Here is an 18232-nt window from a genome sequence, read left to right as displayed (position 1 = left end):
ATACGAGACTGAAAATGTAATATTTGAACGCACGCAGCATAAGAAATAAAATGGATGATATTGAAATTCAGCTACAGATTGGCAGGTATGACGTTGTGGTTGCCATTGAGAGCTGAATGTCCAAGGATATACGGTATACTGGACAGATAGGTTAGTAGACAGAGGGGGTAGTGTGGCCCTGTGCATAAGAAATAATACTAAATCATTAGAAAGGGATGACATAAGATCAGAAGATGTAGAGCTTCTATGGGTTGAGTTAAGAAATGACAAGGGTAAAAGGACCCCAATGGCAGTTGTATACAAGCCTCCAAATAGCAGCCGGGATGTGGATTATAAATTACAGCAGGAGATAGAAAAAGCATGTCAGAAGGTCAATGTCATGATAATTGTTGGGGATTTTAACAAGAAAGTGGATTGGGAAAACCAGGCTAGTACTGGACCTCAAGAGAGAGAATTTGGAGAATTTCTAAGGGATGGCTTTTTAGAACAGCTTGTTGAGCCCACTAGGGGATCCGCTGTGCTGGATTGGGTGTTGTGCAAAAATCCAGAGGTGATAAGAGAGCTTATGATTAAGGAACCCTTAGGGAACAGTGATCACAATATGATCAAGGTCACTTTGAAATTTGAGGAGGAGAAACGGAATTCCAATGTGTCGGTATTTCAGTGGAATAAAGGAAATTACAATGGCATGAGAGGGGAAATGGCCAAAGAGGAAAGGGGCATTTGCAGGAAGGACAGCAGAGCAGCAATGGCTGGAGTTTCTGTGAAAATTGAGAAGTGCAAGACAGATATAGACCAAATAAGAAGAAATTTTCAAATGGAAGGAGGACACGACTGTGGCTGACAAGTGAAGTCAGAGCCAAAGTAAAAGCAAGAGAGGACATACAAGGAAGCAAAAGCTTATGGGAAGATAAGAGGATTGGGAAGCTTTTAAAAACTTGCAAAAGGAAGCTAAGAAGGTCATTCAGAAGGAAAAGATGAATTAATGAAAGGGAGCTGGCGACTAATATCAAAAGTTACTGAAAGCTTTTTTAAGTATATAAAGGGTAAAAGAGAGTTTAGGATAGATAGTTGACTAATAGAAAATGACGTTGATGATACTATGATGAGATGCAGAGGTAGTAGAGGAACTGAATGTGTATTTTGCATCAGTCTTCACAGTGGAAGACATCTGCAGTATACTGGACATTCAAGAGTGTCAGAAGTGAAATATATGCAGTGAAAATTACCATTGAGGTGGTGCTCAGGAAGCTTAATGGTCTAGAAACATAAAAAAACTACAGAACAATACAGGCCCTTTGGCCCACAATGCTGAGCCAAACATGTATTTACTTTAGAAATTATCTAGGGTTACCCATAGCCCTATATTTTTCTAAGCTCCACGTACCTAACCAGGAGTCTCTGAAAAGACCACCATCGCTTGCAGCCCATTCCACACACTCACCACTCTCTAATGTAAAAAACTTAACCCTGACATCTCCTCTGTACCTACTTCCAAGCACCTTAAATCTGTGCTCTCTTGTGATAGCTGTTTCAGCCCTGCGAAAAAGCTTCTGACTATCCACACTATCAATTCCTCTCATCATCTTATGCACCTCTATCAGGTCACCTCTCATTCTTCGTCGCGCCAAGGAGAAAACATCAAGTTTGAGAGTGGATAAATCACCTGGACATGATGGAATGCACCCTTGGGTTCTGAAGGAAGTAGCTAGAGAGAATGCAGAGGTATTAACAATGATCTTTTAAGAATCGATAAGATCCTGGCATTGTACCGGAGGACTGGAAAATTGCAAATGTTACTCCGCTATTTAAGAAGGGTGGGAGGCAGCAGAAAGGAAACTATAGACCTGTTAGCCTGATGTCAGTGGTTGGGAAGTTGTTGGAATCGATTGTTAGGGATGAGATTACGGAGGCAGGGTATTCCCTTGGACCTTGAAGGAGACTAGTGTTGAAATTGCAGGGGCCCTGGCAGAAATATTTAAAATGTCAGTAACTACAGGTAAGGTGTTGGAGGATTGGAGGATAGCTCATGTTGTTCCATTGCTTAAAAAAGGCTCTAGAAGTAATCCGGGAAATTATAGGATAGTAAGTTTGACGTCGGTAGTAGGTAAATTATTGGACGGAGTACTAAGAGATAGAATCTACAAGTATTTGGATAGACAGGGACTTATTAGGGAGAGTCAACATGGCTTTGTGTGTGGTAGGTCATGTTTAACTTTGGTGGAAGAAATAAATGGGCAGACTATTATTTAGATAGGGAGAGAATTCAAAATGTAGAGATGCAAAGGAGTCCTTATGCAGGATACCTGAAAGGTTAACCTCCAGGTTGAGTTGGTGGTTGATTGAGAAGGCGAATGCAATGTTGGCATTCATTTCTAGAGGTATAGAATACAAGAGCAGGGATGTGATGTTGAGGCTCGACAAGGCACTCAGGAGACCACACTTGGAGTACTGTGTGCAGTTTTGGGTTCCTTATTTTAGAAAGGATATACTGACATTGGAGAGGGTTCATTCCATGAGAATGATTCCAGGAATGAGAGGGTTACCGTATAAACAACATCTGGCAGCTCTTGGGCTGTATTCCCCGGAGTTCAGGAGAATGGGGGGGAATCTCAAACATTCCAAATGCCTGAATAGATTAGATATGGCAAAGTCATTTCCCATGTTAGGGGGAGTCCAGGACAAGAGGACATGACTTCAGGATTGAAGGACATCCATTTAGAACACAGATACAGAGTAACTGCATTAGTCAGAGGGTAGTAAATCTGTGGAATTTGTTGCCACGAGTGGCTGTGGAGGCCAAGTCATTGAGTGCATTTAAAGCGGAGACAGACAGGTTCTTGATAGCCTGGGCATCAAAGCGTATGGGGAGAAGGTGGGGAGTGGGGATGGATGGAAAAATTGGATCAGCCCATGATTGAATGGCAGAGCAGACATGATGGGCTGAATGGCAGGTTAGGCTGCATGCTTGGAAATGAACAGATAGTCAATATTTTGGGCCGAGTTCCTTCTTCAGGACTTCTATCAGATATTGCTTGGGGTGGTCATCCTTAATCACAAGCTGGAGTTGTACTATTATTACATAGAACAGTTCAGCACAAAACTGCCTATGCTAACCATGATGCCAATCCTATCCCATCTGCCTGCACATGGTCTATAATCCTTCCATTCCCTACCTGTTCATTTGGAGTTTGACTACCTCTCAAACACTGCAGTCATATCTGCTCCAACGGCAGTGCGTTCCAGGCATCTCAAACTGTGTAAAAATACAAAGCTTGCTTTGTAAATCTCCTTTAAACCTTATCCCTTTTATCCTCTGATATTTGACATTTTCCCTCTAGGGATACAAGTTTCTATTTACACTTCTAGTGCCACTCATTCTTTTATTTATTTCTATTGGGCCAGTCACAGTCTTCGATGTTCCAGAAAAACAATACAAGTTTGTCTAATTTCTGTACGTCTAATACCATCTAATCCAGGCTCTGTTCTGGGAAGCCTCTTCTACATGCTCTCCAAAGTCTCTACATCTTTTTGTAATGCACCGAGTAGAACTTCACACAACACTCCAAATGCAGCCTTACCAAAGTTTTATGCAGCTGCAACATAATTTCCCAATAGTTATCCTGCAGTGACCCTACTAAGTAGAATACCCTGAGTAATTATCTAATATGCAGATCAGCATCGAGACAAACTCTTGGACAATGCAGCAAATACTAATTCATGGTCAAGACGAGCTGTAGAGAAATGAAGAACAACAGAAATCAGAATGGAAAATACAGGCCAAGATTAGATCAGCAATAATTTTATCAGAGGGCAGAAAAGGTGCAGAAGGCCACTTACTCCACTTCCTATTTCTCATATATATTGGCACTTTTACACGAAAAGAACTTTCAGTTGTCAGTGATTCCAGCCAGCATTATCCTTCCCTTCTTCATCTATCTTCACTCTTTGCTAGATTGCACACGATGCTAGCTGCTGTGTACAAAGGCCTCATCAAGCTCGTCTTCCAAAGTAAGTCCATTCATTAAATTTTGATCAAAACCCGTATTTCCAAATGTCACTCCACTCTTTAAGGAGGAAGGGAGTCAGAAGGAAGGGAATTATGAGGCCAATTAGACTGACCTCAGGTGGTTTGGAGGATGGTGGAGTCTATTATTATGGATGAAGCTTCAGGGTATTTGGAGGTGCATGAGAAAGTACGCTCAAGTCAGCATGGTTTTCCTTAAAGGGAAATATTGCCTGACAAATCTATTGGAATTCTTTGAGGAAATAACTAGCAGGGATAGACAAAGGAGAGTCAGTGGATATTCTGCATTTGTATTTTCAGAAGGCCTTTGACAAGATACTGCAAATGAGGCTGCTTAACAAGGTAAGAGCCCACAGTATTACAGGAAAGGTATCAGCATGTATAGAAGATTGATTGACTGGCAGGAGGCAAAGAGGGCCTTTTCTGGTTGGCTTTTCCTTACCACCCCATGAGCCTCTGCATTTAACATCTCACTCTCCACAATTTTCAAAAGAATCCTACCACCAAACACATCTACACTTTTTACTCCTCCCTCCCCCACTCTGTTTTCCACAAGGATTGTTTCCTCCATGATTCCCTTGTCCATTCACTGTTCCCTACTAATCTCCCTCCTGGCATATATCCCTGCAAGCTACCAAAGTGCTACACCTACCCATTTACCTCCCCCCTCGCCTCCATTCACAGCCCCAAACAGTCCTTCCAGGTGAGGCTTCATCTCTGGAGACAAACTGTCTGACATCTTTTATAAACCTACAAATTCCCATGGTTATTTTGAATATACCTCTTCCCACCCTCATTGATGCTGCCCTTATCTACATCTCCTCTATTTCCCAGACACCCATGTTCACCCCATCTTCCTGCTGCAAGTATGACTGAATGGTATCCATGAGAAAATGCAGTCTCAGGATTCCCTTTAATATGAACTCATTGTAGATGTCTGCAGCCTACAATGAGTTCTGAACGCCACACTAAAGACAGGGGATTAGACTAAGTTTTGCAGAACAGATTTAAATGTCTTAAACAGAACTACAATATTATTCATGTGGAATTTCAGTTTCACAAATAATTCTTTTAAGTTATGTGGAGATAATTGATTTACAGCACACATTTCAGGCCTATGGACTTCAGCAGGACTCAAAGCAGCTATTCAATTGTTCAATAAGCAAGGATGACTGGATGAATCAATACCTCTGAATCCTGTCCATTTCAATCTCTCTCCTCATCCTTCTCTTGAAAAATTGGAGTAGTTTCTTATTTCCAAGTTGCCATTATTCATGCATGTGCTTGACAATGTGAGCAGGCTAATCAAGTATAAGGTGTCACAACAAATTCAGATATTTGATACATGTGTGAATAAATAGATGGGTATCAATGAAATCCACTCCTCCCCCTACTCAGCCCAACGGCCCTTTCTGACTGCAGGGATGACAGATGACAGGAGGCTCAGGTTCCATGAATTCATAATTCATTTGGTCAGCAGAGGGAGCAACTGCATTTGAATCTGATATAACTGTATGTCCTCTCTTCCTCTGGTAAATTAGATAAAGAAAATTGAGCACATTCTGGAATGAGCACTTACCTGCTAAATGCATTCAGCAGAGCAACAACTTCCTGTCGGGTTAGCTGAAAACCAGCTGAAGGACTGCGCTCAGGGAGATTCTTAATTTCCCGCTCAGAAAATAAAATCTTCAGTGCAGTACCCAAGCCCTGAGTCTGGAGAGAAAGCAGAATGATTTATAGTCAATGCAGCACAGAAACAGGTCCTTCAGCCTGACACGTTCTTGGTCACCATCAAGTGTTCACCTACATTAATACTGTTTACAGTGCTTGGCTCATCACCTTCTCTCTCTCCCCACTGCTGCATCAGGAGAAGGCTTAAGAGCCTTAGGACTTGCACCAGCAGGTTCCTAAATAAAAAATAACTACACTCACTTGCCCCATCACTGAGATGTTCCCACAATCAACGACCTCACTCTGTTTCATCTCATGCTCGTGTTATTTATTGCTATTTATTTATACATTTGCAGTTTGTTGTCTTCTCCACTCTGGTCGCTTTTTTATTGATCCTGTTACAGTTACTATTCTATAGATTTACTGAGCATACTCAAAGGAAAATGAATCTCAACGTTGTATATTGTGATACATGTACTTTGGTATCATTTACTTTGAACTTTACATTATTAAAGTCCATGAACACGTGCCTTCTATTTCCAACCACCTTCTTTCTCTAAAACCCCCACCTCCTTGAATCTACACCCTCTACTTTTAGCCACCTCTACCATGTGGCAAAGTTTCTTCCTACCCACCATAAGCCCACAGTCTGGTATACATCAGATCTACCCTTAACCCCTCTGAAAACAACCCCAGATATCAAGTCTCATCTCATAATGGAAATGCTCCATCCCAAGCAATGTTCTAATAAATTTCCTCTACATCCTCAATATTTCAATCACATACTTCCTATAGCGTGGCCACCAGAACCGCACAAAGTCATCTTGCTATTGCCTAATCAACATTTTATTTTGGCATAATAAAAGCTTGTTCCTATATTCCGTGCCCTGGCAGATGACGGCAAACTGTAGACACTTTTAACCACGTATTTAACTTCTGCCACCTTTATGAATCTCTGGACTTGTTTGCCAAATCTTCCTATTTTTCAACAATCCCTAGGGCCTTCCTATTTATTGTGTACTTCCAATCTTATTAGTTGTCCCAACAGCACCACATCATTCTTATCAACACTAATATCCATCTGCCATTGCCCAGTCCATCTCACCAATTCATTAATATTGCCTCCTTAATTTACTCTCCTCACTATTAACTCAACTACCAATTATCCTCTCATCTGTAAATTTAATCATACTTGGTACAATCATATCCAAGTTGTTAACATATCTAACAAACTGCAAGTGGTATACCACTTTTAACAGGGTTGCAATCACACAAAAACATTCCACTAGCTTAATTTCCAAAAGACATCTTAGTAAGTCATGATTTGAGAGTTAGGGGGCAGAAGTTTAAGGGAAACTCGAGGGGGTATTTTACTCAGAGAGTGATAGCTGTGTGGAATGAGCTTCCTGTAGAAGTAGTAGAGGCCAGTTCAGTTGTGTCATTTAAGGTAAAATTGGATAGGTATATGGACAGGAAAGGAGTGGAGAGTTATGGGCTGAGTGTGGGTAGGTGGGACTAGGTGAGATTAAGAGTTCGGCACGGACTAGGAGGGCCGAGATGGCCTGTTTCCGTGCTGTGATTGTTATATGGTTATATAAGTTCTACATCAACGTGAACTCAATTAAGGAGACGGGACAGGTCCTAGGAATAGTTTAACAAACTGGCTTGTAACAATGAGGACAAGTTAAGAAGCTATATCAGAATGGTGCTGGTGTTGAGGGAGTAGTGTGGAATATACTCAAGTTAATTAACTCAGAACACTTTGAAACTTTAGGAGGATCGGCTTCAGAAGACCGCACCAGACTCCATTTCTGCAACTAATAAAATAGCCACTGAGTACGTTATCACAGAAACATACTATAAATCTCAATGTAATAAATTATATACCACAGGATGTGACTTTGATGGCGACTCCATAAGCCTTCACTAAAGAAACCTGAAAATATTTGCAGCTATGTTTAAGGGCCACTTTTTATTTAAAGAATATGGCAGAAGTCATAGTTGAGGTAAAAATAAAGCAGTTGGCAAGCAGTATTAAATTTCCTTTGTTAATATTTTACAGAAACTGAATGAAATTTTCACCATGTGATATGTTTATCAAACTCAAATAAATTATACAAACAACATTAGGGAGCAAATCAAAATTTTCCATGTATCTATCAAACTTTATCCTCTATCTACATTAGCCTGTATAGGTGTTCTGGAAATTCACTGATACAGCATTCACAAATCACTGCCCAAAAACCTGAGATACAGAATAAAATTCACTCTCATGGAATTCATGTAGGGGAAAATAAAATGCAAATAAATCAAAATTATTTCAACTTTTGTTTCTTGATAGAATCATTATGTCTTGTACATGCAGTCTGTATACAAGTTATTCTAATATATACACAGCGTCACACTCAACAGTTACTTGTACATTGCATTTTACAAGATTACCTTTATATCATATTTATGTTTCTTACATGCTTGTGTTTTTTAATGCTGCATCACACCCAGAGTAACTATCATTTTATTCTGCTTTACACTCATACAGTGATGACAATAAACAATTCTGATACCATAAAACATGGATGTGATCTATATCGATTTTAGTAAGGCACTTGACAAGGTTCCACATGGTAGGCTTATTCAGAAAGTCAGAAGGCATGGGATCCAAGGAAGTTTGGCCAGGTGGATTCAGAATTGGCTTGCTTGCAGAAGGCAGAGGGTTGTGGTGGAGGGAGTACATTCAGATTGGAGGGTTGTGACTAGTGGTGTCCCACAAGGATCTGTTCTGGGACCTCTACTTTTCGTGATTTTTATTAACAACCTGGATGAGGGGGTAGAAGGGTGGGTTGGCAAGTTTGCAGACGACACAAAGGTTGGTGGTGTTGTAGATAGTATAGAGGACTGTCGAAGATTGCAGAGAGACATTGATAGGATGCAGAAGTGGGCTGAGCAGTGGCAGATGGAGTTCAACCCGGAGAAGTGTGAGGTGGTACACTTTGGAAGGACAAGCTCCAAGGCAGAGTACAAAGTAAATGGCAGGATACTTGGTAGTGTGGAGGAGCAGAGCGATCTGGGGGTACATATCCACAGATCCTTGAAAGTTGCCTCACAGGTAGATAGGGTAGTTAAGAAAGCTTATGGGGCGTTAGCTTTCATAAGTCGAGGGATAGAGTTTAAGAGACGCGATGTAATGATGCAGCTCTATAAAACTCTGGTTAGGCCACACTTGGTGTACTGTGTCCAGATCTGGTCGCCTCACTATAGGAAATATGTGTAAGTATTGGAAAGGGTACAGAGGAGATTTACCAGGATGCTGCCTGGTTTAGACAGTATGGATTATGATCAGAGATTAAGGGAGCTAGGGTTTTACTCTTTGGAGAGGAAGAGGATGAGAGGAGACATGATAGAGGTGTGCAAGATATTAAGAGGAATAGACAGAGTGGACAGCTAGGGCACCACTGCTCAGTACAAGAGGACATGGCTTTAAGTTAAGGAGAGGGAAGTTCAAGGGGTATATTAGAGGAAGGTTTTTCACTCAGAGAGTGGTTGGTGCGTGGAATGCACTGCCTGAGTCAGTGGTGGAGGCAGACACACTAGTGAAGTTTAAGAGACTACTAGACAGGTATATGGAGGAATTTAAGGTGTGGGGGGGGGGGGGGAGTTATATGTGAGGCAGGGTTTGAGGGTCAGCACAAAATTGTGGGCCAAATGGCCTGTAATGTGCTGTACTATTCTACGTTCTATAGGAGAAGAATCAGGCCATTTGGCCCATTGAATCTGCTCTGCCATTTCATCATGGCTGATCCATTTCCCCTCTCAGCCTCAACCTCCTGCCTTCTCCCCATATCCCTTCATGCCCTGACTAGTCAAGAATCTATCAACCTCTGCCTTAAATATGCACAATGACATATACATAGCCGCCTGTGGCAACAGATTCCACAGATCCGCCACTTTCTGGCACTTTAGCCAGAAACTACTCAGCTCTGTTTTAAAAAGCCCCTTTATTCTGAGTCTATGTCCTCTGGTCTTAAGACTCCCCACTATAGGTAACATTCTCTCCACATCCCACTCTATCAAGGCCTTTCAACATTCAATGGTTTTCAATGAGGCCACCCCTCATCCTTCTGAATTCCAGTGAGCAGAGGCTCAGAGCCATCAAACGCTCTTCATATTACAAGTCTTTCAGTCCTAGAATAATTTTCATGTACCTCCTTTGAACATTCTCCAATGTCAATACATCCTTTCTTAGATAAGGGGCCCAAAACTGCTCATGATACTACATACAAGACCTCAATAGTGCTTTATAAAGCCTCAACATTACATCCTTGCTTTTATATTTGAGTCATCTTGAAATGAATGCTAACATCACATTTGCCTTTCTCACAACAGACTCAACGTGCAAATGAACATTTTGGGAATTCTGCACAAGGACTCCCACATCCTTTTGTACCTCAAGTTTTTGAATTTACTCTCCATTTTGAAAATAGTCTACCCTATAATTTTTTCTACCAAAGTGCAAGACCATACACTCATTGATATACAACATAAAACGAAGCAGTCTGAACACAGAGCCCTGTGGAACACCACTGTTCACCAGCAGCCAACCAGAAAAGGCTCCCTTTATTCCAACTCTTTGCCTCCTGCTAATCAGCTACTGCTTTATCCATGCTAATATCTTTCCCGTACTATCATGGGCTCTTAACCTGTTAAGCAGCTTTTCCTTACAAAAACCACTAATTCTCCTGTCTATCCTTCAAATAATTGTTAACTCTTCAAATAATTCCAACAGATTTGTCAGGTAAGAATTACTGTTAAGGAAACCATGCTGACTATGACCTATTTTACCAAGTGCCTCCAATTACCCAAAACCACATCCTTATCAATCGATCCAGCATCTTCCCAACCACTGAGATCAATTTAACGGGCTATAATTTCCTTCCTTCTGCTTCTATCCTGCGCCTTCCAAATTGCTTCCAGAAATTCCAGCCATTGCTGCTCTGCCGTCATCCTTGCCAATGTTCTTTTCCAATCAATTTTGACCAGTTTTTCTCCAATGCCTCTGTAATTCTAGTGTAATATTGATACATCTGACCTCAGCTTCACCTTCCCAAAAGGCAAGATGAATTCTACCATATTATGATCACTTTCCCCTAAGAGGTCAGGAAACATTAAGCACTTTAATCCATTCTGGTTCAGCAGTATAGCTGGTCACTTAGAGGGCTCAATCACAAACTGCTCGTAGGCAATCCAGGTACATGCGCAAGTGACGCAGCTCTGTTATTAACATGGTGATATAGACTATTGTCTAGGAATGCAACCCCCTTGTGATGTGAGGGTCACCTGTATTACAAGCTGTACTCACATGCACAATGCCATTACTAACTTGTGCAAAGCCTTGATACACCCCATTTCCCATCTCAATGACTCGACGTCTTCAGCAATTTGTCAATGTACAGAATTAAATTTGCATGTGCATTTTTTCTATTATTTGGGAATGTTAAACAAACCTGCAGTTTACCCCATAATCTGCACTTGTCACACCCAACACAGTCCATGATCCGTGAAATATTCTTAAAATGGAGTCTGAATTCCTCCTGTACAAAATGAAAACAAAAACCAATTATAATCTACCAATAAATTTAATTTTGCAAATTTAAACTAAATGAGCATTCAATTCAAAACTCAAAATATTATAAACCCCATTTCCAGAAAAGTTGGGATATTTTCCAAAATACAATAATAAAAAAATCTGTGATATGTTAATTCACATGAACCTTTATTTAACTGACAAAAGTACAAAGAAAAGATGTTCAATAGTTTTACTGACCAACTTAATTGTATTTTGTAAATATACACAAGTTTAGAATTTGATGGCTGCAACACACTCAACAAAAGTTGGGACAGAGGCATGTTTACCATTGTGTTACATCACCTTTCCTTTTAATAACACTTTTTAAGTGTTTTGGAACTGAGGATACTAATTGTTGTAGATCTGCAATTGGAAATTTTGTCCATTCTTGCTTGATATAACACTTAAGCTGCTCAACAGTCCGTGGTCTCCGTTGTCTGATTCTCCTCATCATGATGCGCCATATATTTTCAATAGGAGATAGATCTGGACTGGCAGCAGGCCAGTCAAGCACACGCACTCTGTGTCTACAAAGCCACGCTGTTGTAGCCCGTGCAGAATGTGGTCTGGCATTGTCCTGCTGAAATAAACATGGACGTCCTGGGAAGAGACGTCGCCTTGATGGCAACGTATGTCTCTCTAAAATCCTAATATACGCCACAGAGTCAATGGTACCTTCACATACATGCAACTCACCCATGCCGTGGGCACTGATTCACCCTCATACCATCACAGATGCTGGCTTTTGCACCTTTCGCTGATAACTATCAGGATGGTCATTTTCATCTTTGGCACGGAGAACTTGAAGCCCGTTTTTTCCGAAAACTAGCTGAAACGTGGACTCATCTGACCACCGCACACGGTTCCACAGTCTTTCGGTCCATCTGAGATGAGCTTGGACCCAGAGAACTCGCCGGCGTTTCTGCATAGAGTTGATGTATGGCTTCCTCCTTGCGTAATACAGCTTCAAGTTGCATTTCTGGATGTAGCAATGGACTGTGTTAAGTGACAATGGTTTTCCGAAGTACTCCCGAGCCTAGGTGGCTATAATTGTCACAGTAGCATGACGGTTTCTTAGGCAGTGCCACCTGAGGGCTCGAAAATCACGCGCATTCAACAGAGGTTTCCGACATTGCCCTTTACGCACTGAGATGTCTCTGAATCTTTTCACAATATTATGTACTGTAGATGTTGAAAGACCTAAATTCTCTGCAATCTTGCGTTGAGAAATGTTCCTTTTGAACTGACTAACAATTCTCTCACGAATTTTGGCATAAAGGGGTGAGCCAGGACCCATGCTTGCTTGCAAAGACTGAGCCTTTGATGGACGCTACTTTTATCCCCAGTCATGATACCTCACCTGCTACCAATTAGCCTGCTTAACATGGAGTCTTCCAAACCAGTGTTACTTGAATATTCTGTGCACTTTTCAATCTTATTTTAACTCTGTCCCAACTTTTGTTAAGTGTGTTGCAACCATCAAATTCTAAATTTGTGTATATTTACAAAGTACAATCAAGTTGGTCAGTAAAACTTTAAATTATTTTCTTTTTTACATAACTGAAACATGAATACAGAGAGTTTGAGAGTACATAATTAATAGGTTAAGGTATAAATACAAATAGATGATAATCCATATATAACCTCCCAAACTCATAGTAATTACGAAAAATGGAGTAAATAAGAACCCCCCCCCCCCAAAAAAAACCTAACCAACATGGGCCATTGCATTATGTCAAAAATACACAGTAGCATCAATAACTCTGCACTTCCATCCAAATAATTAAGGATAATAAAAGTAAGGTTTAGGAAAAGTCAGTTTAGCTCATACGAAAATGTTGAATAAATGGTCTCCAAGTTTCTTCAAATTTAACTGAAGGGTAAAAGACAACACTTCTAATTTTTTTCTAAACTCAAACAAGAAATAGTTTGAGAAAACCACTGAAATATAGTTGGAGGATTAATTTCTTTCCATTTCAATAGGATAGATCTTCTAGCCATTAATGTAACAAATGCAATCATCTGTCGAGCTGAGGGGCATAAACAACTATTATCCACCATTGGTAAACCGAAAATTGCAGTAATAGGATGCAGTTGCAATTTGATATTCAGAGCTGTTGAAGTAGTACCGAAAATATCTTTCCAGTAATTTTGCAAACAAGGGCAAGACCAAAACTTCAGAATGACATCTGTCACAGGTTGGATTAACATAAGAATAAAATTGAGCAAGTTTATCCTTGGACATGTGAGCCCTATGTAGAACCTTAAATTATATTAGGGCATGTTTAGCACAAATAGAAGAAGACTTGACTAATTATAAAATTTTCTCCCACTGTTCAGTGGGTATAAGACAATGAAGTTCTTTTTCCCATTCCTTCTTAAATTTTTCTGATACTCCTGGCTGTATTTTCATGATCATATTATAAATGATGGCTACTAAACCCTTCTGGCAAGGATTCAGAGCTAAAAAATTTTCCACAATGTCCATTGGACATAATTTCAGAAAAGACTAACATACTATTCAAGAAATTTCTAACTTGCAAGTATCTAAAAAACTGAGTTTTAGGCAAATTATATTAGATAGCTGTTCAAAGGACATAAAACTGTTATCTAAAAATAGATCACAAAACAAAAGCCTTTTGTTTTCCATAATACAAAGGCTTGATCTATAAAAGAGGGCTCAAAAAAAAGTTAGATATAATAGGGCTTGATAAGATAAACTTATTCAAGCCAAAGAACTTAAGAAATTGAAACATATTCGTAATGTATGTTTAACAATAGGATTAGTTATTTGTTTATTCAATTTAGATAAAGCAAAAGGAAGTGAAGATCCTAAAATGGAAAACAATGAAAAATATTGTACAGATTTACATTCCAAATTTACCCATTGTGGGCAAGGTGCTATAATTGATTCTTGTGTCCAAAATATTAAATATCGAAAATTAACTGCCCAATAATAAAATCTTAGATTTGGCAAAGCCAAATGACCCTCCTTCTTAGGCTTCTGTAAATATTTTTTACTTAATCTAGGATTTTTATTCTGCCACACATACGAGGATATTTTGGAGTCAATAATATCAAAAAAAGATTTAGGAATAATAATTGGTAATGCTTGGAATAAATATAAAAATTTGGGTAATACTATCAGCTTAATAGCATTAATTCGACCAACCAATGACAAAGATAATGGGGACCACCTGGTAACAAGTTGCTTGATTTGGTCAATTAAAGGTAAAAAATTAACTTTAAATAAATCCTTAAGTTTCTTGGTAATTTTAATACACAAATAAGTAAAATGATCTGTGACAATTTTAAATGGTAAGTGTTCATAAATTGGAACTTGCATATTTAATGGAAATAGTTCACTCTTATTAAAATTCAGTTTGTAGCCAGAAAAGCTACTAAACTGAGCAAGGAAGGAAGGAAGGATGAAATAGCAGGAATAGATCTCTCAGGGTCAGATATGTACAGTAACAAATCATCAGCATATAATGATAACTTATAAGTTCCTTCCCTACGGGTATTACCAAAAATATTAGGTGATTCACGAATGGCAATGGCTAAAGGTTCCAAAGCAATGTCAGATAACAGAGGACTGAAAGGACAGCTTTGCCTCGTACCACGGGACAAATGAAAAAAAGATCTCTGATTATTGGTAAGAACCAAAGCCAAAGATTTATAATATATTAATTTAATCCATGATATAAATTTCAAGCTAAAATTAAAATTCTGTAATGTATTAAATAAATATGGCCTTTCAACTATATCGAACGCTTTATCAGCATCTAAGGAAATGACACATTCTGGTATTTTAGATGAAGGAGTATAAATTATATTAATTAATTTTCAGATGTTAAAAGATGAATAACAGTTTTTAATAAATCCGGTCTGATCTTCAGAAATAATTTTAGGTAATATATTTTCTAATCTAGTGGCCAAAATTTTGGTAAAAATCGTAGAATCCGTATTCAGCAAGGATATAGGCCGATAGGATGCACATTCAGTGGGGTCATTATCTTTTTTAAGAATTAGAAAAATGGAGGCATCATAAAAAGATTGTGTAATTTACCTACAGTTAACAGACGCATCTTTAAAAATTTTACGAAGCCAAGGAAAGAGCATAGAAGAAAAGGATTTTAAAAATTCCATAGTATAACCATCCGGACCAGGGGCTTTACCTGAATTCATTGAAAAAAATAGCCTCTTTTATTTCGGTTTCCGTAATAGGTGCATCTAGAAGTACACTATCTTCTATTGTTAATTTCGGGATATTCAATTTTCTTAAAAATTCATCCATTATGGAAGAACCCTCAACAAATTCTGATATAAAGAATTATAAAAAATCTTGAAAGGCTTATGATCAATCGTCAAAGTGCCATCTCGTTTACGAATCTTACTGATTTGTCGTTTAACCAAAGCAGTTTTCAATTGATTAGCCATTAATTTGCCAGATTTATCTCCATGTACATAAAATTGGGTTCTAGATTTAATTAACTGGTTTTCAATCGAAGAGGATAATAACAACCTATGCTCCATTTCAAGTTCAACTCTCTTTTTATAAAGTTCTTTACTGGAGGTCACTGAATAAGTCTTATCAATTTCTTTAATTTTATCAACCAATGTTAATATTTCAGTATTAGTTCATTTCCTAAATCCAGCAGAGTATGAAATAATCTGTCCGCAAATAAATGCTTGAAAAGTGTCCCATAATATTTCACTAGAGATCTCTTCTGTAGAATTTGTTGAAAAAAACAAATCAATTTGTTGTTTAATGAAGTTAAGAAAGTCTGAGTCCTTAAGTAAAGTGGAGTTGAACCTCCAAGATTTAGCATTAGAAGATGAATCCACTGTCTTAATAGATAACTTCAAAGGTGCATGGTCAGAAATGGTAATGGAATCATATTTACAATCAATAACATTTGTAAGTAAATGATGATCAATAAAGTAGTAGTCAATTCTTGAATAATTATGATAAACATGAGAAAAGTATGAAAATTCTTTATCATTGGGGTGTGAGAATCGCCAAATTTCACAAGTCCCAGAATCAACCATAAAGGAATTATTAAGAGAGGCCGATTTATTTGGAAGAATCTGGGTGGGCTTAAATCTATCCATCGAAGGATCTAATCAACAGTTGAAATCTCCACCCATTATCAACATGTACTCATTTAAATTAGGAAAGGATGTAAATAAACACTTTAAAAACTTCAGGACAGTCAGTGTTTGTAGCATAGACATTAATTAAAACAACTTTTTGATTAAAAAGTGAACCAGTGAGAAGCAAAAATCTACCTTGTGAGTCCGAAATTGTTTCATAGTGTATAAAAATGGTTGAAGAATCTATAAAAATGGAAATGCCTCTTACTTTGGCTTGGGAATTCGAGTGATATTGTCGGTCTACCTAAAAAAACGTTGACTATTCACCTTCCTCACATGAGTCTCTTGTACAAAGATAATATTAGCATTCATTCTGTGGAATACTTCGAATATTTTTTTCCTGTTTGATCGGATGATTTAAACCATTAGTATTCCAAGAAACAAAATTAATAATCTTATCCATATTGCCAATATTTATCACAGCTAACACACAAGGTTAAAAAAAGATGAACTCATGAATCCGGAAGAGGGAAGTAAGTTCAAGGAGGAACCGGAAGTTACGACACTCCAACCATTTTTGTAGTTTTGAGTCAGCCCATGAAGTGAAACTAAGCAAGAAGCAAAGCAAAAAAAAAATAATTCCCCCCTCCCCCACCCTCAAAACCCCAGAAAAAAAGCAAGAGACAAGCAGGCAAACTAATACTAACTTTACCCCCATGTCTCAAGACAGCAACTCAAACAAAAAAGTAAAAAACAGACACAAACCACTCATATTTAAAAAAAGGGTTAGAATAACAAAGATTAAACTTTAAAATTAGTGTTTTTTAATATATAAAACAAAAGGATTAAGAGAAAAAAAGAAAAATACTAAAACATTAAAAACCCAAGAATGGATAATATAGTATTAATATTTTAAAAGAAAGTCCTTAATCTTGTTCAGACACATCCAAACTGATATGATGTATCCAAGCACTAAGGTCTTATGGGAAAAAGAAACAACATCTTAGAATAAAGTTTTTTTTTAAAAAAACCTTAATATTTAAGCGTTAAAGATATAAAAAAGTGGATATAACCTTTAAAAAAAATCTGAGTTACTTTCAAAACTAACAGAATAATAATATAAAAACAAACTCAGAATAAACCAAAAAAACTGGACCTTTATTTAAGTGTGTAAAAAATACACCATCAGCCATCACGTAAGCATCATTATAAAAGGTCCAAATCTATAGACTAATTGTTAGCATAAAGAAGAAAGTTAATACAAATAAAAATACAAATACAATACATTAGTCAACTCGTAGTGAAAAAAGTAGTATTCTTCGAGGAATCTTTGAGCATCCGCTGGAGATTTGAACAACCGACAAGTCTCATCTTTGAGAGTAACTCTCAATTGTGCTGGAAATAACAGCACTTGTTTGTAGCCTTTCTGATGAATTTCCAACATAACTGATTTAAAAGCCATTCTTGCCCTCAAAACTTCAGGACTGTAGTCTTCCAGAATACGAAATTTGAAATTTTGAAACCTGATCACACCCATTTTCCGGGCAGCCCAAATCAGACATTTTTTTAGTATGAGGATAATGAATCCGGAGAATCACTGGTCATGATTTCGTACCTGGAGATGGTTGAAAATGAGAAATGCGATGTGCACGGTCGATTATTGGTTGGGTATCTAGAACCTCTGAGCTGAAGGCGTCCATTAAAAATTTAGAGAAAAATACAGTCAGATCACCGTTCTCAAAATTTTCCGGAAGTCCAATTATCCGAAGATTTTGTCTTCGAGACTGGTTTTCAAGATCAGTAAGTTTAGATTT

The 18232-nt window shown here is 38.3% G+C and overlaps 1 protein-coding gene across 2 annotated transcripts in view; it reads right to left on the bottom strand.

Annotated features, from left to right (window-relative positions):
* Nucleotides 1–18232, bottom strand: part of ero1b (endoplasmic reticulum oxidoreductase 1 beta) — an 87266-nt gene that overhangs the window by 8404 nt on the left and 60630 nt on the right. For both annotated transcript variants that reach the window (XM_059982154.1, XM_059982155.1), the window contains exons 14-15: nucleotides 11200–11286; nucleotides 5607–5740 (exon numbers count right to left, since the gene is read on the bottom strand). In XM_059982154.1, the coding sequence (XP_059838137.1) occupies nucleotides 5607–5740; nucleotides 11200–11286 (221 nt within the window). The remainder of the gene's footprint in view (nucleotides 1–5606; nucleotides 5741–11199; nucleotides 11287–18232) is intronic.

Source organism: Hypanus sabinus, chromosome 10 (assembly GCF_030144855.1).
Source record: "Hypanus sabinus isolate sHypSab1 chromosome 10, sHypSab1.hap1, whole genome shotgun sequence".
NCBI lineage: Eukaryota > Metazoa > Chordata > Chondrichthyes > Myliobatiformes > Dasyatidae > Hypanus > Hypanus sabinus.
The sequence above is the reverse complement of the archived record's forward strand: the minus strand, read 5'-3'. Positions and strand labels throughout refer to the sequence as shown.